The 27,478-nt window shown below is 37.5% G+C and overlaps 1 protein-coding gene across 10 annotated transcripts in view; it reads left to right on the forward strand.

Moving 5' to 3' along the window:
* Nucleotides 1-27,478, forward strand: part of OSBPL9 (oxysterol binding protein like 9) — a 174,690-nt gene that overhangs the window by 59,587 nt on the left and 87,625 nt on the right. For 7 of the 10 annotated variants that reach the window (XM_082688426.1, XM_082688427.1, XM_082688423.1 and 4 more), the window contains exon 3: nt 7-85. The exons of the other annotated variants lie outside the window; for them this stretch is intronic. In XM_082688426.1, the coding sequence (XP_082544552.1) occupies nt 7-85 (79 nt within the window). The remainder of the gene's footprint in view (nt 1-6; nt 86-27,478) is intronic. 10 annotated transcript variants of the gene reach the window in all.

The following is a 27,478-nucleotide window of genomic DNA, read 5'->3' on the forward strand; positions in this document are numbered from 1 at the left end:
TCACAGGGAGCTGTGATTGGTATAGACGATGAGGACGACAGCACCTTCACAATAACTGTTGATCAGAAAACCTTCCATTTCCAGGGTGAGCTAAAAGAAGAGATTCTTTCTCTTCACAGCCCTAACTGCTTCTTTCCTCCCTCTTTTGGGTGTTTGCTGGATGACTTGAATGGTTTTGCAACTGATCCTGCATGAATGAGTGCACGGGAACGTTCTGGATGAAGTGGTACTGCAGGTTAGGCAGGGATTTGTATCTGCAGTGGATACAGATCTATTTGAGACGACTGTGGATCACACTGCAATTGGAGATTAAACATTTAAAGGATAAAAATCAGTGAAGGGAGAGAGTAATGGGCTGCTGCTGCTGCTGGCTTGTGTTTACAGAAGGTTGCTGATCTTTTATCGAGGAGTGTGGTTCTGCCTCTGCATGAAGAGTCTAAAGACTGATTGTGAAGGTTGCAGTGTTTGTCAGTGTGGAACTCAAAATGTAAATTAAATTGAAGCTAGTGGCAGCCTTTGGCTTAAAGGTTTTGCTTTGCTTCAAGAATTGCAAGTTTGCATTCATTTCATCTGTATTTCTGTGTCTTGTCTGCCAGCCGTCATTTCTCTGCTATTATCCTTTTTATAGTTAATAACACCCATGCCATCTGCCACTGCTATGTTTCGACATTGCATGCTATGGTTTGCCGGTAGAAAGGGTAAGGTACTGTATGATCATTCTCATTTCATCTTGCTTTGAAAACTCTAAAGCAGCACATAAAAGCCGATTTTAATGATGCTGTCCTAATGTACCTCTCATCTATTAGAAGTGTTTATTAGCTTTGCTATTAATGTTTTTGTTATTTTGCTTATCCAGAGTAACCTCTATTTTACATTTAAAGCCGTCCGGGAAACTTAGAAGCTTTGGAGATGTTAGCAGTTTCTCTGAACTACAAGTGACAATGCACTGTGATAGATGCTAGGTATACCGTTGTAAATAAATATTAAGTAAGTTTGTAGTTTAAAAATGTTTTGGTTATGGGGTCTAACAGTGATCAGGTATATTATGTAAGATGTGGAGACAGCTGTTGTCCTTCCATTGCTATAGTATATTGAAGTTATTGTTCTTCACTTTTAAGAAATTGACTCCTAGAAATGAAAGATGCAGCTTGTATGTGATAGAGACAAACCAATACAACTCAATAGTGGTATCTCTGATGCTTTTAGGAAAAGCATTCTTAAAATATTCATGGTGTTTGGTCATACTCTTTACTCAGGGCTGCTTAACTAATGATGCTTTCTTGAAATTTTCCATGCATTTAAATTTTTAGAACATTTAAAATATTATGAAAGCACAGGGCCTTTATTTTTAGGTTGACTATATAATGCTTTTTATAAGCTAAAGCAGGTAACATCCCCATGCTGAAACTCTGTACTTGATTAAAGGTGAATACTTAAATGCATTTCAGGTAATAGTTCCTAGATGCAGGTGAAGGCTGCAGTATGGAATTCTCTCCTCTGCCGCTATTAAGGAGATAACTCCTTTGGACTTCTGGAAGCTGTCTTGTTTGCCTGTTTGAAAGAGAGGAGACTCAGACCTCTAGAGCAAGGACACCTGTACCTTCTGATTTATTTAGATTATTTATGTTAAATATTCCATGTGACTTGCTTATAAAACAATTCCTTTAATTCCTGAAACGATTTAAATAACAAGTGTAAATAAGACTTAAATGTATTTTTAAAATGATTTCTTAGTTCTGAGACTGTCAGATTGATTATTTTCTACTGTTATAGTAAGGGGAGCTTCGGACAACATGGCATTATCTGGCTTTTGTAAAGAACTCACCAGGACCTCTTTCTATATATTCTTGGCAATAATGAGAGTTATTTCACATAGGTCCTTACTTAAAATCTCTGAAAATTTGATAAGCTTTCAATGTCTGTTCTTAGTTCTTGATCAGAATTGAAAGCAAGTTTGGCTGGATATATAGTAGCATATGCTTAAATATGTTGAAGTTTTTATTTCATTTACTGGAATTTTTTAAAGCAAATAAAAGTATCAGTTGACATCTCTAAAGCAAATTCTACTTACTATCAACTGTTAAAGAGAAAGCTAGAATTTGTTGAGATACATTCATTTGTTCAACATCCATTTTAGGCATTATTTTAAGTTCTGGGGATAAAGTAGTGAACAAAACAGATAAAATTCTTTATCCTCTTGGGTCATCCATCTGGTAGAGGAGAAAGTCCAATGAAATAAAAAGTTACTTATACTGTGTGTATGTGTGTGTATGCTAGTAAAGTATGAATAAGGGAGTGCTAAATCCTGGGGAGAAAAAAATAAAGCAGAAAAGAAGAAAATGAAATGAAGTGAGATTGTGTATAGGTAGAGGGAGGTTTTGAAATTTGAGAGTGGCCAGGGAAAGACTCATTGGGATGGTGGTGAAAGACCTGAAGGAAATGAAGGAAGAAGCTTTAAGGCTTTGTTGGGGATGGTGGTACATCATTACTAGGCAGATGAAATAGTAAGTGCAAAAGAGTGTGCCTGCCACATTTGAAGAACAGTAGGGAGGCCATTTCTAGTTGGAATGCAAATAATCATGGGGATGGGTAGTGGGAAATGAAGTTTACAAGGTAACAGAGAAGTTGATCATGGGAGGCCTCCTCTGTCATGGTAAGAATGTTGAATTTTGGGGTGCCCGGGTGGCTCAGTTGTTAAGTGTCTGCCTTCAGCTCTGGTCACAATCCCAGGGTCCTGGGGCTCAGGCTCCCTGCTCAGCAGGAAGCCTGCTTCTCTCCCAATCCCCCTGCTTGTGTCCCCTTTTTTGTTGTCTTTCTCTGTCAAATAAATAAATAAAATCTTAAAAAAAAAAAAAAAGGAATGTTGAATTTTACCGAAAAGAGAAGCCATTAGAGGGTTTTGAGCAGAGGAGTAACGCGATGGGATTTTTTAAGGATATCACTCTGGCCACTCTGTTTAGAATAAAATGTAGGAGGCAGGGACAGAAGCAGGGAAACTAGTTAGGCTATTGTAATTCAGAAGAGAGGTGATGGTGGTTCCCACAGAGTAGCAGTTGGGATAGAGAGGCAGTGAGAAATGATTAAATTTTCATATGTATGTTTAAAATAGACTTTTTTGAGGTATATTTAATTAATATACCATAAAATGTGTACATTGTAAAGTTCAGTGAGTACTGAGAAATTTATTTAGTCATAACTGCTACCACAATCAAGAAATTGAACATTAATATCATCCGAAAGATTCCTTTTTTCTTCCAGTATCTACTCCCAGCTGCTGGCCCCAAGCAACCACTGATTTTCTTTCTATCACTACAGATTTTTCTTTTGGAGAGTTTCATGTAAATAGAGTCCTACCTTATGTATTCTCTTTTGTCTGGCTTTATTTTAGCTCATCATAATGTTTTTTGTAGTCATCCATGTTGTTACATGTATTGGTAGTTTGTTTCTTTTATATTGTTAAGTAGTAGTGTGTCATATGATACTGTATTTCAAAGGTCAAACTATAGCATGTGAAAGAAAGGAGTCTAGGTTGACACCAGGATTTTTGGCTTGCCACAAGAGTGGAGCTGCCATTAACAGGGATGGGGAGACTATTGGAGGAATTAGTTTGGGGAAGGGGATGTGGGCATCAGAAGCTTAGCCTTGGACATGCTTCCGAACAATTCTAGATGCCTGTCGGACATCCAGACAGATGTCAAATAGGCAGTTGAAGTGTCAGATTTAGGGGAAAAGTTCATGCTGAAGAAATAAATTTGGGAGTCATTTGCATATAGATAGTATTTAGAGCCACAAGAATTTAGGAGTAAATGTAGAGAGACAAGAGGGGTTTAGGTCATGAGCCCTGAAGCATTCCAGCATCTATGTAAATAGAACGGAGCTGAGGTAAAACTAGCAGAGAAGATTGAAAAGAAGCAATGAAAAAGGAGGGGGAAACCTAGGCAAATGCAATAGCCTGGAAGCCAAGAGAGTATTTCTAAAAAGGGAGAAGCATGATCAGCTGTGTCATATGCTCCTTGATAGATCAACTAAGTTGAGGGATGAGAAGGGATCAGAGGATTTAACAATTCGGAGTCCACTGATAACCTTGAGAACAACTTCTTCTTTTTTTTTTTAAGATTTTATTTATTTATTTGAGAGAGAGAGTGCATGCAAGCTGGAGGGAAAGAGAGAGGAAGAGAGAATCTAAAGCCGACTCCATGCTGAGTGAAGAGCCCGACATGGAGCTTAATCCCCTGATTGTGAGATCATGACCTGAGCCAAAACCCAGAGTTGACTGCCCAACTGGCTGAGCCACCCATGTATCCCAAGGAGAACATTTTTTTTTCTTTTCTCTTTTTTATTAATACATAATTGTTTCAGGGGTACACGACTGTGATTCATCAGTCTTAGAGAGTTCATAGTGCTCACCATAGCACATACCCTCCCCAAAGTCCATCACCCAGCCACCCCATCCCCCTGACTCCTTCCAGTCCAGCAACCCTCAGTTTGTTTCCTGAGATTAAGAGTCTCTTATGGTTTGTCTTCTTCTCTGGTTTCATCTTGTTTCATTTTTCCCTCCCTTCCCCCATGATCCTCAGTCTTGTTTCTTAAATTCCTCATTGCCAGTGAGATCAGATGATAATTGTCTTTCTCTTTGATTGACTTATTTCCCTTAGCATAATACTCTCTAGTTCCTCCACATCATTGCAAATGGTAAGATTTTGTTTTTGGTTTTTTTTTTTGATGGCTGCATAATACTCCATTGCTATATATACCACATCATCTTTATCCATTCATCTGTTGGTGGACATCTAGGTTCTTTTCCATAGTTTGGCTATTGTGGACATTGCTGCTATAAACATTGGGGTGCACATACCCCTTCGGATCACTACATTTGTATCTTTGGGGTAAATACCCAGTAGTGCCATTGCTGGGTCATAGAGTAACTCTATTTTCAACTTTTTGAGGAACCTCAATACTGTTTTCCAGAGTGGCTGCACCAGCTTGCATTCCCACCAAGAGTATAGGAGGGTTCCCCTTTCTCTACATCCTCGCCAACACTTGGCCGTTTCCTAACTTAATAATTTTAGCCATTCTGAGTGGTGTGAGGTGCTATCTCACTGTGGTTTTGGATTTGTATATCCCTCATGCCATGTGATGTGGAGCACTTTTTCATGTGTCTGTTGGCCATTTGGATATCAAGAAGAACAATTTTAAGATAGAAATAAACAGTGCTTTCAACTTCTGCTGTAAAGGGAAGGCGAGAATATGGTAGTAGCTGGAGAGGGGAGTGAGAACAAATTTTTTCATGTGATAAGGGAAATAAGAGCATGTTTTTGTGGTACTGGCAGTGTTTCAGTAAAAACGGGAAAATTGATGCAACAGAGTAGGGGGAGCATTGCTGGATGACTGTTCTTGAGAAGGCTAGAGAGAATGGTATCTAATACGTAGGTGGAGGAGGCATTGCCTTTTGCTAAGAACACAGACAGTTCATTCATAGCAACAAAAAAGAAGGCCAAGTGTATGAAAATATATGTAGGTAGGTTGTTACCTATCACCTTCATTTCCATTGTGGTTTAAATTTCTAACTACCCTCCATATCCTATATGGTGAAACATCATTTGTTTATAATAAAGAGGATTGGTACCAGGAAAAAAAAACAAACCTTCCTGAAACAACAGATTATTTATCATTGCAATGATTAATTCTGGTAACTTGGTATTTCAAAATATCTTCAGTTTTAAAGAGATACCATAAAATTATCAAAACAAAGTTAATTTTTTAAAAAAGATTCTATTTATTTGACACAGCGAGAGAGCTAGCAAGAGAGAGCACGAGCAGGGTGAGTGGCAGGCAGAGGCAGAGGAAGAAACAGGCTCCCCCTCTGCAAGGAGCCTGATGTGGGGCTCAATCCCAGGACTCTGGGATTGTGACCTTAGCTTAGGGCAGATGCTTAATTGACTGAGCCACCCAGGCACCCCAAAACAAAGTCAATTTAATTTAACTTCAGATTTGAGAAAAAAAAAATACTCTATATAAGTAATCACTGAAATTACAATCTAGCATGTTAGAGCTTTAAATAGGTTTGAAAACTACAACTTCACTCTGTCCTTTCAGAGATGAAAAATATTTGCCAATTTATCTTTATGAACTGCCTCTTTTTTCTTGAACAGGACAGAAAAAATCATTCCCTTTCTTATCTGTCAGCTAAAGTTATTTGCATGTAGATTCTTTATTAGACAGTAAATGGAAAGCAGTTTTGGTATTAGACTGGCTATTGAGCTCAAACATAATTGTGTATATAGTATGTGTAATTCCCCATTCTCAGAACTGAGAGTATACTGGTATATACGATTTAGGCCAAGATGACAGGGAGCTTGTAAAGAAGTAATTGGACTGAAATATGAAAGGTGCTCTCACAGTGGAAATATGTGTAAGACTGGAATAATGAGGAGGCAAAAAAGACAGTTACTCTGTGTTTTACAGAGGAATAGCATTTTTTGTTACCAGGTGATTATTTTTATAATCAAAATTAAAAATCACAGTAACTATATGGGATGCCTAGGGTGGCTTCGTCATTAGGCATCTGCCTTCAGCTCCAGTCATGATCCCAGGGTTCTGGGATCGAGCCCTCCATTGGGCTCCCTGCTTGGCGGGAAGCCTGCTTCTCCCTCTCCCACTTCCCCTGCTTGTGTTCCCTCACTCGTTGTGTGTGTCTCTCTCAAATGAATAAATAAAATCTTCAAAAAATAATAATAAAATAAAAAAATAAAAGTAACAGTAACTGTAAAAATGTCAAGATGTGCAGCAGTATATAATGTAAAAATAAAAAGATTCCTATCACCGGGTTCTTTCTCCCTCCTCTTCCTCTTTAGCTCTTCTCTGTGGCAGACTTCTAAAGATTGAAGAAGTTTGTTAGGCTGAGAGATGTTGTAGCATGTGCAGAGGCATGGAAATATGTTGCTGCCAGTGTGTTCGGAGAACTACAAATGTTTGGTACGGCTAGAATGATGAGATGAGACAGAGGTGTACATCTAATACAAAGAAGTTACATTTTTATCCTGAGGTCAGTGAAGAGCCAGCAAAGCAGAGTTTTAAGCAGAGAAGAGAAAGAGTAAAAACATGGGCTTTAGATAAATAGTTGTGATTGTTTGGTAAGGCCCTGAATGGGTTAAAGCTGTAGTAATGGGGAAGGAGAAGAAGAAATAGACTTGAGATCTGTAGAAACTAGTGACTGCTGGGAAATGGGAGGTGAGAGAATGGGGGTCATAAAGGTAGTGTTCCTGGCTTGGCTTGCTGTTTGGATGTTGTCAATATCTGAAGTTGAGGAGCTAGGGAAACAGGTACCATTGGTGAGGGATCTCCTATGTCTGTGGGACACATCTAGCTATAGATGGTGATGGCAATTGGATCTGAATTTGCACTGAAGATGGAGATCTGTGGCTACCAGTAAGTAGAACTAGCAGTTGAGAAATTGAATGCCTAAGAGCTAGGCAGATAAGAAAATGAGTGAGGGGTAAAACTAGATGAAGATTTTAGCAATTTGGAAAGCTCATGCCGTGTTTGAAGGGTTAGTTGCTGCTTAGTTCCAGACAGTTGTAGGCTTTTGGTAATGCTTGTCCAGTGTTGGCAGATTATCAGGTTTTTCAGTAGAAGCCAGAAAAATCAGACATTTTGTGTGTGTGTGTGATCTGAGTATGTGTATGTTAAATCTCTAAATTAAACGATAACAGCAACAAACTGTGTAAGCGAATGAAATGCATCTGTGGGCTAGATAAAACCTCTCTATATTTTCAGTCTCTGTAGAATAGTGGGTATGACCTTTCTGGGAGATCTGAATGAGAAGAGAGCTAAGATCAAATCTGGGAGCACATTAGAGAGGAACCATCAACAGGCTCAAAGGAATGTTCGGAGAGATTGGGATGAAAGCTATTAGTTTCAACCTGTGCAAATACTGTATTTATAGTTGCCTATCAGCAGTTCATATGGCTTAATCCAATAATAGAAGACTAGGTAGTTCACACTAAGACTATTAGTTCACACTAATAATTAGAAAAATACCCAGTCATTTGAATTTTACCTTCAAATAAAATTGTGTCTATTTAATGCTTTATATATAAGGATTTACAGTGTTACTTATAGTGTATTGGAATGATAATAATGATAGCTGGATTTATTGGATTTTTTTTTATGCCAACACTGTACAGAGTTTTACTTGTGTTAACTCTGTTCTCATGATCTTATGATGTAGGTACTATTACTATTCTTATTTTACAGATAAGGAAACTGTCAATAGACAGATTTTGCAAGGCAGAACTGGTATTTGAACACAAACAGTTGTGCTCTAGGGCCATTCTCCTAAGTGCTACAAAAGAGTTATTGTAGAAATTCGTTAACTAGTTTATAATTAACTTTTATAATTTTATCAGAAAAGGAATTAATGTAAAACATGAGGAACTTTAAATTACAATGCAGTTTAATGGAATTAAAAAAAATTTTTTTTTGTGGTATTAGTGTTCTGCATGTTCCATTACTTTGTAGTGAAGGTAGTAACAACAATCACCATTACTATTACCAAATACCTGTTAAGAACCAGGCACAATGTTCAATAGGCACTGTACATTCCTTCCATAGTTCAACTCCTCAACAATATGGGTAGTTTTAGAGTTAGAGAAACAGGTTTAGAGAAGTTAAGTGTCCAGGATTGGTGGATTAGTGCTCAGGTCTCTCTAGATCAGTAGTTCTTGAAGTGTGCTATTGGACCAGCAGGATCAGCATCACCTGGGAACTTGTTAGGAAAAGGGAATCTCTCTGGTCTGGCTCCAGACTTGCAAAATCAGAAACTCTGGGAATGGGCCCTCTAGTGATTTTGATGTACTATGAAGTTTGAGAGCCATTGGTCTGGATCCAGTGGTTTCACATGTTATTCCAATTTCCTCTCCTAACACCCTTACACATTAGATGGAATATCTTCAAATTATATATGAGTGAAATGAGTGACGAGGTCTTGATCTTAGATTATCTTACTATGTATGCCCTAACCTACTTAGAGGGGGTGTCTTGGGTTAAACAAACCTGGTGTGTGATAAATCTAAATTTTTTAAAGATGGAAATTAGATGTTTTAGTTCCTAAATGAAGATGTCATTTAGGCAGTATATTCTCCAAAATGATTTCAAGTATGAAATTTGTTTGCAAATTTACTTGGATATACTTCTAAAACAACACAAGTTGCATAAGACAAAATACAGTATTTTTAAACATTAAAACATCTTTAAATTAGAAGAATCTTCAGGAATTGTGTGTTAGTAGAAGTTATCTGTGGTTGGACTGATAGTTGACCTTTTCAACTCCATCCATTAGAGCTTTCTCATTTATTCAAATGCAGAATTACTACAAATCAGCCCAGTGGTAAAGGAAAGGGTTTATTTCAGGAAAGTTTTATTGATCAAGTATATTAGGGCAACATCATCCCTACTGCATTAATATTAATCAGTGCAACATGGTACATTTTTACATTAATCATTTAGAAGGATAGATAGTACATCATTAGACAAACCCGTGGTTGTCGGCTTAAGTGTCTTCTGCTTTAAAATAATCATCCTAGCCTTATTATTAGCAAACAAATTCATTATCTTATTAATAATTTTTTGAAAAATCTCCCCCTGCAGTTTCATATTTTTGATTTTTACATGATAACCCCTCCTCAAAACCAGATAACCATTTAAAAAGATCTTGTGTAAAGGAGGTAAATCAACTATAATTCTTAATTAGATGTAGGCCTTAAAGTGGGGGAAATGCCACTGAATTCATTTGTTGGCAGTTTGTTGTGTTGGATGAAGATTGGGTATCTGTGGTATACTTTTTCTCTTCTTAATTTGCTTTCTGTTTAAGATCCTCACTGAATATTTGAAATTATTTTTCCAATTTTAGCCAGTTACAGACTGTTGGGCTTACTGAGTAGCTAGGCTTAGAGTAGATATTTGACTTTTTATTAGTAAGTTACATTTTTATCCCATCATTCCCTTTTCCATAATTTTTAAGTAGTAAATTACCTGCTCACTATAGAAACTTGGGAAAATATAGAGTAGTATAAAGATGATACTAATAATCACCATAATCCTATCATCCAGAGATAATTATTCATAACATGCTTGTGGATTTCCTTCTGATCCTTTAATGTGTGTGTGATAAAATTGAGTTATCCTGTATAAAATTTCAGGTTTTTAATTTTTTAAAAAAGATTTACTTACATATTTTAGAGAGCATGCCTGGTGAGTGGGGTTGAGGGGTGGAGGGAGACAGAGTTGGAGAGGTAGAGAAGCAGGTTCCCCAAAAAGCAGGGAGCCCTGCTGTGAGATCTCATTACCTTGAGTTCATGACCTGAGGCAAAACCAAGAGTCGACCCTTGAGTCACCCAGGCACCCTCTCTATTTTGAATAATGCTGTGTTGAACATCTTTGCACATAAGTCTTTTAATAAAGTCTCTGTTTACCTTAGGATAGGTAAATTCTGAGAGAATTTATCAGAACAAAAGACATACATATTTTTAATGTTTCTGAAACAGTTCTCTGTAATTGCTTTCAAGAGAGATTGTGTTTATACTCCCTCTGCTTCATCACACCTTGCATCAGTACTTAATGTTACCATTTTAAGAGAATGTCAGCCAGTGCCTCTCCTCAAAAATACAGGGTTTTTTGTTTTTTCATTTTTTTATTTATTCATTTGACAGAGATCACAAGTAGGCTGAAAGGCAGGCAGAGAGAGAGAGAGAGAGAGAGAGGAGGAAACAGGCTCCCCAATGAGCAGAGAGCCTGACGTGGGGCTTGATCCTAGGACCCTGGGATTATGACGCGAGCCGAAGGCAGAGGCTTTAACCCATTGAGCCACCCAGGCGCCCCTCAAAAATATGTTTTCATGTGTTTATTTCTTGTTTGGTAACTTGTTCATTCTTTTGTACACTTGGTTGTTGGTGCTAGCACATCCTTCTTTGATGAAAGGGAATGGGAAGTAGTCTTAGACTCATGCATTAACCCTACCATCTGAGAAATTGCTAATATACATTAAATTATTTTTTTTTAAGATTTTATTTATTTATTTGACAGAGACACAGTGAGAGAAGGAACAGAAGCAGGGGGAGTGAGAGAGGGAGAAGCAGGCTTCCCACTGAGCAGGGAGCCTGATGCTGGACTCAATCTCAGGACACTGGTATTATGACCCAAACTGAAGGCAGATGCCTTATGACTGAGCCACCCAGCCACCCCATTAAATAAACTTTTTACCCAGTTTGGTTTTTTTTTTTTTTTTTTAATTTTAATTTTTTAGTTTTTAACTTTTTAAAATTAACATATAAATAATGTGTTATTTGCTTCAGGGGTACAGGTCTATGAATCATCAGGCTTACACATTTCATAGCACTCACCATAGCACATACCCTCCCCAGTGTCCATAACCCAGCAACCCTATCACTAGCCCCAACCCTGGGCAACCCTCAGTTTGTTTCCTGAGATTAAGAGTCTCTCTCATGGTTTGTCTCCCTCCCCAGTCCCATCTTGTTTCATTTTTTCCCTGCCTACCCCCAACGACCCCACACCCTGCCTCTCAAATTCCTCATATCAGAGAGATCATATGATAATTGTCTTTCTCTGATTGACTTATTTTGCTTAGCATAATAAGTTCCATCCACATTGTTGCAAATGGCAAGATTTTGGGTTTTTTGATGGCTGCATAGTATTCCATTGTGTATATATACACACACCACATCTTCTTTATCCATTCATCTGTTGATGGACATCTAGGTTCTTTCCATAGTTTGGCTGTTGTGTACATTACTGCTATAAACATTTGGGTGAACGTGCCCCTTCAGATCACTACATTTGTAACTTCAGGGTAGACCCAGTAGTGTGATTGCTGGGTCATAGGTTAGCTCTATTTCCAACTTTCTGAGGAAACTCCATACTGTTTTCCAGAGTGGCTGCACCAGCTTGCATTCCCATGAGTTTTTTACCCAGTTTGGAACACGGCTTGGTAGGTGTTAGTGTGGAGAGTAAATGAAGACATACAAAGGAAATGATTAGTATATTATATAATGTGTATTTGAAAATATGCATGAAAGTAGGCTCTGTGAGTTGAACAAAGACTTGTAGAATGTGAGGGGGATGTATTCCTGCTTCATACTGCAAAGTCCTTAATCATACCTTCCCCCTTATACAATATTTATTCATAAGAGGTATTCATACATTTTAATTCCTTTCCTTCAAAAATAGCCATGTAGGCAGTGGACCAAAGTCTTATGTGCCAAAGTCTAAGGAGTGTTCCATTAATGATACAAATTTACTGTTTGCAGCATGCATAATGATTTCTCAATTACATTATGTTTATAAAATTTACACTTACTGTCATTCCTATTGACACTTTTAATTTTTCTATTAATTAAAAAAATGATGGAATAGAATGCAAAATATATTGAAGTGGTTGCATGAGTGCTGTTCTTCAAATGGAGATGGTGATGCTGCAAGAATTAAATTGTTGCATGGCAGACTTAGCTCAGTGTAGTGGTACAAAATGTCCATTTGTTGCTTGATATTAAAAAAATACAGATGTTCCTCTGAGGAGTCAGTGTACAAGAAAGTGTAGGGTATGTGAAAGTTGAATAAGCAAGTACTGCTTACGTAAAAATGTAATATCGTACCTCAGGAAACTTTTGGGAACTCAACAGTAATTTGAGGGACAATTAAGTATTAAGTGATATACACTTGTAAGTGTAATGGTTCAAGGAAGGGAGTGATACTGACAGATTTTCGATGGTTTTCAAACTTGGAATGAAGGCATTTTTAACAAATGCAATCTTTTTTAGAAACCAAGTGTGAGGTAGAAAAAAGTATAATTCATCTGGTTGAAGTCAGAGGGTTGGAGGGCCTAGAGCTCTGCCTGGGGCAGCTGATAGGCACTTTGAAAAAATACCAGTGTTCAGATTTATTCCTTCCCTCCATCCATTTAGTCATTCATTTTTATGGCCAACAAATATTTGAGTGTTTATTGTATACTAGGCACTAGGCTAGTTTCTGAGTATAAAGTAGTGAGCAAAGCAAAATGCTTATCCTCAAGTATCTCATGTTTTGAAAATCATTATTCCAGAGGTTTTCTAATTGTACCATTTCAGGTAGTACTTTGACTCCAGCTTAAATATCCCTGAGTAAAAGATTTTTCTTATGGTAGCCTGGACTGCACTCATCCTTGTTTTACTTTTAGGCAACTAAATACCTGATGAATTCTAAGAAAATACTCTGCCACAGTCCTTTGTCTTTTTAGCCTCCTACATTAACTCCACATGAAGTTTATGAACATTGATTCTCATGATTGTGAGGCTTCCATCAGTGTACTCCACATGTAACATTAGTCCAGCATATAAACTGAAGTTGTGTTTATCATTGCATTTTCTCAATACTAAATTTGAGGACCTAAGATAGTTTGATTAATACCCCAGAAAAAATAATTAGAATTCAGAAAACTGTAAAGAAGCTGCGTCTTTGGCAGCAGCTTTTTCTGCCAACGGATTCTGTCCTTGTGCTTTAATAAAATCATTTCTTTTGCACCAAAGAAAGAAAAAAAGAGGAAAGGAAAAAGGAAAAGGGAAAGGAAAGGAAAAAGAAAAGCTGCATCTTTGCTGGGTTGCTGGCCTTAATGAAGACATCTGTTTTGGGTGATTGTCTAGTAGAAGGAATCAGAGTATCATGTAAAAGAGAATGGAGCTAGGGGCGCCTGGGTGGCTCAGTGGTTAAGCCGCTGCCTTCAGCTCAGGTCATGATCCCAGGACCCTGGGATCGAGCCCCGCATCCGGCTCTCTGCTCAGCAGGGAGCCTGCTTCCTCCTCTCTCTCTCTGCCTGCCTCTCTGCCTACTTACGATCTCTGTCTGTCAAATAAATAAATAAAATCTTAAAAAAAAAAAAAAAAGAGAGAGAGAATGGAGCTAGCCCATGCATATAGGTGACTTAAGTCAAGTGGTGTTGGATGTCAGTGGGCTTTTTTTTTTTTTTTTTTTTTTCATCTTGGGGAGGATGATTGGATATCTTTTCTGGTAAAGGTGATATATTCCAGAATTGACCCTTAGATGAATAAAAGAAAGAGAGGAAGCAAATACCTCTCCAAGAATGCAGATAATGTTGTGCTTGGCGTGGTAATCCTCCGATGTACCCTACACATGCTTATGAGATTCTTTTATTATCATTTTGTAGATTAGGAAACTGAGGCTTGGAGGAGTTTTTGTCCAAGGTAACATCTATGAGAAGTGGCCAAGTCTAGATTCCAATACATGCTATTTTCATTACACAGTTCTGTTTGTTCACGCCTCTCCTTTCTATTACCCTTCTCCACACTGACTTCTCTTTTCACCCTGCCTTAGTCTCTTTGTGGCTCTAGATTCAATGCTGTTTTCCTCTACACAGAACAGCACACTTCCTAACTCTGATACTACTTAGTGTTTTCATGCTTTCAGGTGGTTTGGTTGTCAGGAGTTTCTCCCGTGTGTACTATATATCCAAGTTGATAGTTGTCACTAGGAAGGAGCCCACCGAAGGCAAGGGAACAGAGACATTGGTCAGAAGAAACTGGTGGGAGTCATAACATGAAAGGAGTAATCTGTTATCAAGGATGAGGGAGGCTTGGAAGATTGACCAGAGAAAGGACTAGGAATATTCTGTGTAAGGATATAAAGGGCAGAAAGTCAAATATTGACCTGTACTGTATTTAATTTTATTCTTGTACTGACTTCAGAGTTCTCTTAATATGTCAACTGAATTATCAGTAAAACCCAGTTATTGAGGAAAACAAGCCAACATACTTGTCATATTTATTCCTCCTTTGCAGAGGAAGTCTTGCCTACCTGGGAAGCCTAAATGTGGAGCAGGGGGTCACCAGCAAAATGAGGATGGCAGTGTTAACCTTCGGCATTGTTGTAAGATCAGAGAAAATACATATAAATACTCAACATGATATCTGGCAAGTAGCAGGACTCAAATATTAGTAGGACTCAAATACTAGTAGCTGTTACTATTATTTTTTAAAATTTTACCTCATTTTGCTGATGATCAATCATGCTGCTGTGTCTGGAATCCTCTTTTCTCTTTTTTCTAGCCTAGGGTTTTGGCTACAGGTAACTGAAGTTAGTTGTTTTTTTTTTTTATTAAAGATTTTACTTATTTATTTGACAGAGAGAGATCACAAGTAGGCCGAGAGACAGGCGGTGGGTGGGAGGGTTGGGGGGGAAGCAGGCTTCTTGCTGAGCAGAGAGCCCGATTGGGGGCTCAATCCCAGGACCCTGGGATCATGACCTGAGCCGAAGGCAGAGGCTTAACCCACTGAGCCACCCAGGCGCCCCTGAAATTAGGTTCTTGAAAATGCTACACACTGAACATGATAACTAGGATGCAAAGCTGATTGCCTGCTATTCAGGGAGCTCTCAGTTTTATAGAAGAATGCCTACTGAGAATATTTATTAGAAAAGCAATGATGATGATAACAGTTGGGTATAGGTTCTTTACCAAAGGTTTGCATGCATTTAATTTAATTTTTTTTTTTAACAACTCCAAGAGACAGTTATGAGGAAAACTGCGACATAGAATGCTAAATCATTTATCTGGGGTACACAGTTTAGAACAATAATTACAGTACAATAGAGACTATAGTGCAGTAGAGACTAAGGAATTGTAGAAGAGAGACCTGGGAAGCATCACAGAGGAGATGATTTTGTTACAGGTTTTGAAGGATGAAAAAGACAGAGGGATAGGTAGGGCTGGAAGCCTGCCTACATAGATAGATAAATAGATATATAAATATACAAATAAAGATATAAACATATAAGCATATAAATATATATAAATAAATATATAAATATAAATTAAAAATTTAAAAAAATTACCACACTTCAGAGAAAGGAGAAACATTCTGGGTATGGGGAAACTATGTGCAAAACTTGGAAGTATGAAAAAGGATGACTTGTTTGAGAAATGTAAGAGTATAGCATGTTTCAGAATAAATAGCAGGTAAGGGGAAGAGATATGAGTTCAGTCTGGAACTAAATAGATCATCAAAGGCTTAATGGGAGCACCTGGCTGGCTCAGTCAGTGGAATGTGCAGCTCAGTCTCGGGTTTGTGGATTCAAGCCCCACAGTGGGGGCATAGAGATTACTTAAAAATAAAGGGGCGCTAGTGTGGCTCATTTGGTTAAACATCCAACTCTTGATCTTAGCTTGGGTCTTGATTTCAGGGTCCTGAGTTTAAGCCCTGCATTGGGTTCCATGCTAGGTATGGAGCTTACTTACAACTTTTTTTTTTTTTTAATTTTCAAAAGTGTCATGTACCAGAGTAATAAAATACCTTCTTTATAAATGAAGGAGAGGCAGTGGTAATTTTAGCCATGGAAATGTCATTATCACATTTGTGGCTTCAAAGAATCAGTGGGAGCTGTTTGCGGAATGCTCTGGGGAGAAGGGAGATTAGAGGCAGGAAGCCCAGTTTGGAGCTTACTGCAGAGGTTTTGTGAAAGGTGATGAGAGCTTGAGTAAAGGCAGTAAGAATGACCACACAGGGGTTAAACACAAAAGATGTATGACAGAATTTGGTGACTAACTGCATGTAAGAGAATAAGGGAAAAGAAGTTCAGAATTATACCCAGCTTTCTGACAGATGTATCCAGGACTGTGTCTTTTTTACTGCTCTGTCACCAGTGTCTACCTGCTGTGGACATGTATGCACTCAGTAAGTATTTTATTGGATGAAAGTATAGTTTTGGAATATATCCGCATAAATGCAGTTGTTGGATGAAAGTATAATTTTGGAATATAGCAGAGGTAAATGTAATTGTTAAGAAAAAAATATGTGGAATTATCCTACTGAAGCTTCAGAGCTTCAGATTCCTGAGAAAACAATCTTCCTTTAAAAGGAGTCCCAGGGGGTGCCTGGATGGCTCAACTGGTTAAGCATCTGCCTTCTACTCAGGTCATAATCCCAGAGTCCTGGGATAGAGCCCCACCTCTGGCTCCCTGCTTGGTGCGAAGCCTGCTTCTCCTTCTTCCACACCTCCTGCTTGTATTCCCTCTCTCGCTGTGTTTCTCTCTGTCAAATAAGTAAATAAATCTTTTTTTAAGTAAATAAAATAAAAAGAGTCACAAGACCAGTGATTTAGACTTGAAAACAATCTCTCAGATAAGTGGAGAGCAGTGTCTGACTTTTATTTGCACAGAGTAATAGAAAGACTATGAGTAGAATATAACTATTTGAAGTATGTGCATTGACTCTTGACCATTTTTCTGTCTATGGGTTTGTAGCCATCTTGCAGAATTTAAGAATATAAATCAAATGAAGTCCTTTCCTTTTAGGAATCTACTTTTTTTTTTTTGTTAAAGATTTTATTTATTTGACAGAGAGAGAGAGAGATCACAACTAGGCAGAGAGGCAGGCAGAGAGAGAGGCAGAAGCAGGCTCCCTGCTGAGCAGAGAGCCCGATGTGGGGCTCCATCTCAGGACCCTGAGATCATGACCTGGGCGGAAGGCAGAGGCTTAATCCACTGAGCCACCCAGGTGCCCCTAGGAATCTACATTTTTATGTAAATGAGATAAATCAAGGTAATTCTATAAGCACAACATGTAGTTCTAGTCATGTGGACAGGATGGTTCATGGTGGACAGAGAGAAGTAAATCTGAGGTATAGGCTGTTTGGAAAGAAATGCCCTTTTTAGTTTTATGTATAGATACTAGAACTAAGCTGACACTGTCTGATTTTTTTTTTTTTTTGAATGATTTGTCATCATAAGAATTTTTTTTTTTAATTTATTTATTTGACAGAGATCATAAGTAGGCAGAGAGGCAGGCAGAGAGAAGAGGAGGAAGAGCCGACGGGGCTCGATCCCAGGACCCCGGGATCATGACCTGAGCCTAAAGCAGAGGCTTTAACCACTGAGCCATCCAGGCACCCCCATAAGAATTTCTTTTAATGTTATTTACTCTTTGTACTTAGTGAATTGGTTTAAACATAGTCATATGCTATAAATTATTACAAATATAAGTCATAAATTGTAAGGACAGCTGAATTAGTGACATTTTGCTATATCTAGATTGTGTTTTATAGGATGGAGTTAAAGCCTGTGGAATGTGAGTTTATGTCTGAGATTATACTTCAGTCTTGGTCTGGAAATACATGCTTCCCTGAAGAACAGTGAAGATAGTATATTAACAGCTTATAGCTAAGTACAGGGAAAGAAGGAGGTAGCTTTAGGGATCTCGCTGCCTGAGCAAAATTCCTTGGAGAACTACTGGGGGCAAAGAATGAAGTCTTTAGAAAAGTTATTTACTAGGAATATTTTAAGATTATAATGTAGAAGGGCCTCAACTATACTTTATATCTAAGGATACACTAGCACTTTTTTTTGAAGTATTAAAGGGCTTCCTATCCACAGTGTGCAGGAATAATCCCTATTTTTGAAAAACTTGTGAAGCATTTTACTTAAAGTAACATAAATCAATCATGATAGTGTGTTATTAATATGATTCTTTCATTTTGTTAGACTACATCTATTTTGGCCTTGTTTGCCTTGGAAGTGAACAAAAGAATAAGTAGCAAACGCTCTTTTCTTGTAGATATACTTTATTGCTTTGCTTTAATTTTCTTCTGAATTTTCTAACATATATTAACTTCTTTCCCTCTTTTCTTTCATTGCCTAAGCCAAAAATTCAATGATTATGTAGCACCATTCTTCCTTTCTGAGTAACACTTACCCTTGGCAATCAGTGAAAATATGTTTGAAGTTTTATATTTCTTCTCAGTCTCTTCATCAATGGATACTTGGCTTCAACCCTCGCAAAATCACCCTCTATCCCTTCTCTCTCTCTCCCTTCTCTTCCCCAGAATGTATTATAAAGATGTATTCTACTTTTAGCTTCCACTGGAGAAGGGATTTATTTTCTAGCAAAATATATTTGAGTACTGACTGATAATCAATAAACTCAATAGAAATTTTGATAGTAAGATTCTTTAGGAGGCCAGATTTACCAAATTTCAGAATTAATTGAATCTGAGTCTTTTCAAACCCCAAATAAAATTTTTCAGCCTATCATTCCCAACCTATTTTTCTTTCTATATCCTCTGTGTTGTGGACTAGCACTTTTACTTACCCAATTAACCAAATTTATACAAAGAAAGAGATGCAGATACAGAGAAAGTATAACCAAATACACTTTCTCTGTATCTGCATTTTCTGCATTCTCCCTACATGACTGAGTCACCGTGTCCATTGAATTCTACTTTTCTCTATCCCGTCTGTCTACCCTCTCTATCCCAGAGTCCAAGTCTTATTTCTTTCTTTGTAGTTTTATGACTATCATTTTTAACTTCTTCTCTCCTTTGTTCTCATCTCTGTTCTGCAAAGTACCCTCCTTATGATGTCTGGGTGAGCTCTCTAAAACCCTTTATTCCTAAGCCCCAGCCCATACCCCCAGTATTATAAGTCTTAAAGATTGAAAACTCATATCCTAATTTTTTAAAATTCAAGGTAAGGGATAGTGACCCCATTACTAAAATCTAGAGTTAAAGTGGTTGGGAAACACCTTCTGCTGGAGCTAAAATGATTAGGAGAGGGTGTCTGGTGTCTCAGTTGGTTAAGCGACTGTCTTTGGCTCAGGTCATGATCCTGGAGTCCCAGGATTGAGGCCCACATCAGGTTCCCTAAGTGGGACGTCTGCTTCTTCCTCTGACCCTACCCTCTCTTGTGTGCTCTCTCTCTCAAATAAATAAAATCTTCAAAAAATAAAATTATTAGGATATATTTACATATAAATTTGGGGAGGATTTTCATGTGCCAGGAATAAGTTGACTTAGAAGCATGTGATTAGTATGGTTTCACTTACTTATGGAGCACAACATATAATAACATGGAGGACATTGGGAGATGGAGAGGAGAAGTGAGTTGGGGGAAATCGGAGGGGGAGATGAACCATGAGAGACTGTGGATGCTGAGAAACAAATTTGTTTGGGTTTGGAGGGGAGGAGAGTGGGGGGTTACATGAACCTGGTGGTGGGTATTAAGGAGGGCACATATTGCATGGAGCACTGGGTGTGGTGCATAAAAAAATGAATCTTGGGAACACTGAAAAAATAAAGTTTAAAAAAAAGGCATGTGATTATAGAATAAATTAAAAAGAACCCATTAATCTACATTTTATTTTCACTGTTTTGACTGAATCAGAGAGTTGCCCAATACAATGCTGACTCTGTCCAGAAGAAACAACAGTATTCCTTCAGATAGTCAAAGCAGAAGTTGTGGGGATGAAACACTTTTGTAAATATTTGCTTGTGTTTTATTCAACAGTTTGGAAATTTTAGCTAAAACTGTTTCCAGATCTTTGAGGGAGTCCATTGTGCAGCTTTAAAGGTTACCAAGCAGAAGTAATGTTTTTTTTTTTTTTTTAAAGATTTTATTTATTTGACAGAGAGAAATCACAAGTAGACGGAGAGGCAGGCAGAGAGAGAGAGAGAGGGAAGCAGGCTCCCTGCTGAGCAGAGAGCCTGATGCGGGACTCGATCCCAGGACCCTGAGATCATGACCTGAGTGGAAGGCAGCGGCTTAACCCACTGAGCCACCCAGGCGCCCAGAAGTAATGATTTTTTAAAAAATTGAATCTTTTTAAAATTTTTTATTTTTTCATTAATATATAATGTATTATTAGCCCAGGGGTAGAGGTCTGTGAATCGCCAGGTTTACACACTTCACAGCACTCAACTATAGCACATACCTTCCCCAATGTCCATAACCCCAGAAATAATGATTTTTTAGGAACGTAAACCTATTTTTAGATTTCAGATATGAAAGTGGAACCATATATTGAGTAATGAAATCAACGGATGTTTATTGAACACTTGTTTGCCTGGGATGGTTCTCAGGGTTTGGGTTATATCCGTAAATAAAGATCCTTTCCTTGGTGGAGCTTATATTCTAGTGACAAGAGACAGATTATAAATAATAAATATACACATATACATACATTTGTTAGAAGGAGTCAGTTTGCTGGAAGGGAAAAAAAGTAGAGCAGGATATAGGGAATTGGCCATGCTGGTCTGGGGTGGGGGGCGTTTTTTTATGCTGGTCAGGAGACATCATTGAAAATGTGTCATTTGAGATGAATTATCATTTGTCTTGTAAATATTTATTAGTTGCTAAGAACATGTTATACTTTGAGAATATCAGATTCCATCTTAAACCTCAGGTAAATGTAATACAAACAAACAGGCATTATATTGATACAGATGCCTTGATAGAAGTGTACATAGATTTTTCTTTGATCTCACCATTGCTGTTATTATGGTAAGCAGATTATTTAAAACTATGTCTCTTAAACTTGAGTATCAGAATACTGACTTAGGTTACTTTAGATTTAGAGTTATGTGAATTGGTTTTTCTCTCTATATACCCCTTTACTACTTTCTTTAAAAAAAAGACCCTCTGACTACCCAACCTGTCCAAACTTGTTAAAAATTACAGTCAGTGGCACCTTGAACCACCCGGTTATCTAAGTGGAATCTTTTATTCAGTATCAGTCCAGTCATTAATCATGTATCCATGAATAAATATATAATAGTACCTATAAAATGTGCAAGGTACTTTGCTAAGTGCTAGAGATACAACAAATAAGACAAGCTTCTGCCCTCTAGGAGCTTACATTTTAGTGGAATAAGCAATCAATATGTAATCAGTTAAGATGTTATATATATTATACACCAGTGTTTGTCAAATCTTTTGGTGTCAGGCCCACTATACAAACTTATTGAGGACTCCAAAAACTTATTATTTGGGTTATATATATTGATATGTACCAGGTTAGAAATTAAAACTGAGGGACTTAAAAAATTATGTATTTACTTAAAAATAATCAGTAACAAATCCATTATACTAATAACATTTTATGAGAAAATAACCATTTTCCCAAACAAAAGAGAAGAATGATATATTGTTTTACATTTTTGTAAATCTTTTTAATGTCCATCTTAATAGAAGATAACTGGATTCTCATACCTGTTTCTGTATTAAGTCTTTTCTGATGTGTTTTGGTTGAAGTCTATGAAGAAAATACAGTCTCATACTGATACATAGTTAGAAAAGGAGGAGTATTTTAATAGCCTTTTGGGTAATGTGAATACTCTTTTTATAGTTCACCAAAACTCAATAGGTGATAGTTTATTAAACTATAACAATGAAATTTACATATGAAAATACTCTGTTGGGGTGCCTGGGTGGCTCAGTGGGTTGGGCCGCTGCCTTCGGCTCAGGTCATGATCCCAGGGTCCTGGGATCGAGCCCCGCATCGGGCTCTCTGCTCAGCCGGGAGCCTGCTTCCTTCTCTCTCTCTCTGCCTGCCTCTCTGTCTGCTTGTGATCTCTCTCTGTCAAATAAATAAATAAAATCTTTTAAAAAAAAAAAAAAGAAAATACTCTGTTAACATTAAAATCCATTCATCTGTCTGACACGTTGAATGGATCTTTTACCCTAGGTACGATTTATAACATCATGCATTTGTCATACATGGATCTTACAAATATTGACACATACCATTATGTGACATAAAGAATCACATTTGTTGATACTGCCTTAAACTCACTAGAAACGGCTGTTAAGTATTGAAAAATCTGTCAAGGTCATGGTGGCTGGCAAATACAGGTTTTTAAAAACTCTAATATTTTGGAGGGGGAGATGAACCATGAGAGATTATGGACTCTGAAAAACAATCTGAGGGTTTTGAAAGGGCAGGGGTGGGAGGTTGGGGGAGCCTGGTGGTGGATATTATGGAGGGCACATATTGCATGGAGCACTGGGTGTGGTGCATAAACAATGAATTCTGTTACACTGAAAAGAAATTAAAAAAAAAAAAAAGAAAAAGTTAAAAAAAAACCCACCTCTAATATTTGCTTGAAAGCCTGGATTTTATAATTGGCAACCCTTCTCTCACTTTTCCCTGAAATGACAGGCTTATTTCCATCCTTTCAGGTAAGTGTCTGCCAAGTACCCCAATCTGAATAATACAGTTTGTCAGTTGTTCTTTCTACAAATGCTGTTCTATGAGAAAAGTGCCACTTAGTTTATAACTCAGACAATTACACAGGTAGTTTTCCTTGAGATAATTATTACACTTTGGTAAGCAGAAGTGCTTGTGCATAGTCTCTGTCATATGGACTGTTATAAAGCATATACGTAAGGGTAAGATTTAATAATGTTTCCTTTTTCAGGAGCATTCTTAAGTAAACAGGAATTTTTTTCTTAAAAGTAAAAAATATAAAAACTGCCAGTTCAGCTTGGAGCCATGGCCCCCATTTGTGCTAAGGTGCTGGCAGTTTTATCACTATTGCTCTTGCACCATCAGCACAAATGTCAACACAGTGACAAACACAGATAACCTGTAAGTACTGTCATGAAAGTAGCTTTGCCCTAAGAATGCCTTGACCTCGCTGGACCCTGGTGTTGTTATATATCTTATTTCATCTTGTTTTCACAGTAAGTCTTTGAGGTAGTTGGTGATACTAACCTCTTGAAATTTGTGTGTACAACTCAGAGGTGTTAAATACTCTACTCCTCAGGTGGACACAAAAGTAGGAAAAGTTGGACTCAGACCCAAGTTTTTGGACTAGAATTTTTCGCTTTTGTTCTTTCTGCTCTATATACTGTCTCCAAAGTGTGGAAAGGTTTATATTGTTATCTCTTAAGAAGGACTTTGTCTAGCAAAAGGGACATGGAATGAGACTTATTTAACAGAGGTCGGATTGCTTGAAGCCTAGAGATTTCATTTGTATTTGCTGCTTTCTGGGTATTATGTCATTGCAAAATACTAAACTTTTCTGTTTCTATATTCTGGAAAATAAGGATAATAATAATACTTATCTCACATAGTTGTGAGGATTTAATTAGTTAATACATGTTATTTTTTTTTAAGATTTTATTTATTTGACAGAGATCACAAGTAGGCAGAGAGGCACTCGGGGGTGGGGGGAGCACTCTCCCTGCTGAGCAGAGGCCCACTGCAATCTAGGGGCTCAATACCAGGACCCTGAGATCATGACCTGAGCTGAAGGCAGAGACTTAACCCACTGAGCCACCCAGGCGCCCCATACATGTATTTGTTTAGACATGAGTTAGACTATATTAATACAAATTAAGTACTCAATAGAGTTAGCTTTGATTATTTACACAGAGATAAGACTCAAGCATTTCAGCTGAGGGGGGAACTTGAGGAAAGTCTGGGAAGTGTGACTCATGTGAGCATTAATTACCATAAAACTGATTATAGTGGCTCCTGGAGGAATATGTTGGGAAGTGAGTAGGAAAGAGGCAGATTTGGACCCTGTTATTGCTGGAATACAGTTACTAACTATGGTTCAAAGTGTGCCTCTAATGCCTGAGACAATAGCTGGTATATGGCATGTATTTATATACTACCTGAATACTGGAATATTTGAAGACACTTAAGGAAAGAGAAAGCAGGTCCTCCTATCATGAACAACATATGTAGAGAAGGTCGGAAGAATGAATATGTTTCCAGTAAGCAGATAGTAGAGGTTGTCAGAATGGGTAAAGATAACATCTCACTCAACAATGTGCTACCCAGCCTAGTGATTGTACTTTCAGGATAAATGAATTCAGATCATGGTGTCTTCTCCTTGCTTACATCTGTAACACAGTACCTGATTCATATTGGGGCTCAGTAGATACTTGAGGAGTGTCTTAGCACTTAATCTTGTAAACATGTTTTTTATATAATGTTTTTATTTCACAATAACTTGCAGAGAAAACAAGACCTTCCTGATTTTAGAGTCTAATTCTTCTTTTTACTCCAGTTACAAAACAGGCAAATAACCTCTTCCTTTTGCAGATAGGCAGTAATGTATTTGCAGTTGTCATATACCTTAATGGAGTAGAAAATGTGAGCATAAGAGGACAGATTCCTGAGCAGTGCCTCAGGAATGGCAAAGTGTAAGAATTTTGGAAACTTGTCTTAAAATGTATTTTAAAAATATCTGCTTCAAATGTCTATAATGTAGGAAATGTGAATAGATACATAATAAAGAGCAAAGATTACAGAATCCTGAAAATGTAAGTGTTTTATTTACCAAATGAGTATTGTTTTTCCTTCTGTGCACCTTATATTGTTTCTGTATATAAGGTAGGCATTATTAGGAATTAGGAATTAGAATGATCCCTTCCCTATTCTTTTACTCTAGCTAATCATTTATTAGAGTATTTTTTTAAGATTTTATTTATTTATTTATTTGACAGAGAGAGAGAGAGATCACAAGAGATCACAAGTAGAGCAGCAGGCAGAGAGAAAGAGGGGAGCAGGCTCCCCACCGAGTGGAGAGCCTGATGAGGGGCTCTGTCCCAGGACTCTGAGATCATGACCTGAGCTGAAGGCAGAGGCTTAACCCACTGAGCCACCCAGGTGCCCCATTTAGTAGATTATTAATAGAATTTTCTCTTGAGGCTATTTGTAATAATAATATATTCATATTTTAGTATATGTAAGCCACTATCATAAGTAGTATACAGATTAATAATCTTTTTTTTTAAATATTTTATTTATTTATCTGAAAGACAAAGATCACGAGTAGCCAGAGAGGCAGGCAGAGAGAGAGGAGGAAGCAGGCTCCCTGCCAATCAGAGAGCCTGATGCAGGGCTTGATCTCAGGACCCTGGGACCACAACCTGAGCCGAAGGCAGAGGCTTTAACCTACTGAGCCAACCATGTGCCCCCAGATTAATAATCTTATTTATGGGCCCAGCACGCTTCCGCTGTGCAACTCAATAATCTTATTTAAACATCACAACAGCCTTATAAGGTCTAGCTACTATTATCATTCCCATAGGTAATATCATCATACTTAGATTATAAACCTTAGAGATTTTAAGTAACTTGGTCAAGGTCTGGCTGAATAAGGGCAAAAGTAGGTATCAGAACCAACCTTCCTGGCTTTTCTACTATGCTGCCTAAGAGATGCTGGACAGCAGTAGCTTTGTGGGACATTGGGTGGCTTAGGGCAGTGTTTTCCAAACTGTGGAGATGAGCATTTTTAAAAAAGTGAGATACTACACAGAGGAGATGTCAGTGTGTATGGCATGGTAGTTAGAGCAGACATTTTCTTGTGAAACTAATGTTTCAGTTTTATATGTATATCTTTATGTACACATATATGTGTATATGTATTGTGGAACTGGGTCATGGTCACAAAGTCTATTTTTTTTTAAAGATTTATTTATTTTTTTAGATAGAGTGAATGCGGGGAGGGGCTGAGGGAGAGGGAGAAAGAGAATCTTAAGCAGATTCCCTGCTGGGCATGCAGCATGACGCTGGACTCAATCTCACGACCCTGACATCATGACCTGAGCCAAAATCAAGTCAGGTGCTTAACCAGCTGATCCACCCAGGTGCCCCCAAATGTATATCTTATCGTGGGTCAAACAAAATTTGTAACCTTCTAGCTCAGAGAATGGAAAGAGTTTGAAAAAGGTAATGAAGAGGAGGCATAGATGTTAGAGAAGAAATTTTGGAGATAAACTGAATGTATAAATAATATTATAAAAAGGGGAAGAGTTTGGGCACCTGGTTGGCTCAGTCATAGGAGCATTTGACTCTTGATCTCAGGGTCATGGGTTCAAGTCCCATGTTGGGTATAGAGATTAAAAAATAAATGAACTTTAAAAGGAGGGAGAGTAACCTATCTACACATTTGGGAAAAATAATGCACTATTTATAAGTTGTTTTAACTAATTTATTAAATTTAGGGCCCTTTTAGCAAGGGTTCACTCAAATTGTATAGCTTTAATATCACTTTTAGAGAACTGCCTTTGCAGGTGGTTTGTGAATTGTGCATATCATAACTATATTTTTATTCTTCATATAAATAGTTTATTATGATTAAATAATAACCAGACATCTTATTGGTTCTTCATATACACAGGATATTTTTCATATTAGATCCAGTGGGGTAGAGATTTGTTTACTGACTCATGGGAGAATGGGAGAAGGTGAGCCAGGTTATTTAGAATAATAGAGTATTGAATTTTCAGGTAGAACGGATGATTGAGTCCAAGCTTCCAATTTCATTTATAATTATCATAAAAAACACATAATGTTAAATTTATCTTAATCATTTTAAATGTACAGTTTAGTAGTGTTCAGTATTTTCACATTGTTGTAAAAAATTAGTTTAAAAAAAAAACCCTGCTTTTTGTCTTGAGACACCATACCTGCTAAATACTAATACCTCCTCCCTCTTCTCCCTAACCCTTGATAACCACATTTTTAATTAGTTTCTATTATTCAGACTATTTTAGATATTCATATGAATAAAATCCTATAGTATTTTCCTTTGTGATTAGCTTCATTTGCTTAGCATGACATCCTCAAGGATGATCCATGTGGTGGTTTGTGATAAGACTTCCTCCTTTTTAAAAGCTGCATAATATTCC

The sequence above is a fragment of the Mustela nivalis genome (genome assembly GCF_964662115.1).
Source record: "Mustela nivalis genome assembly, chromosome: 10".
Taxonomy (NCBI): Eukaryota; Metazoa; Chordata; class Mammalia; order Carnivora; family Mustelidae; genus Mustela; species Mustela nivalis.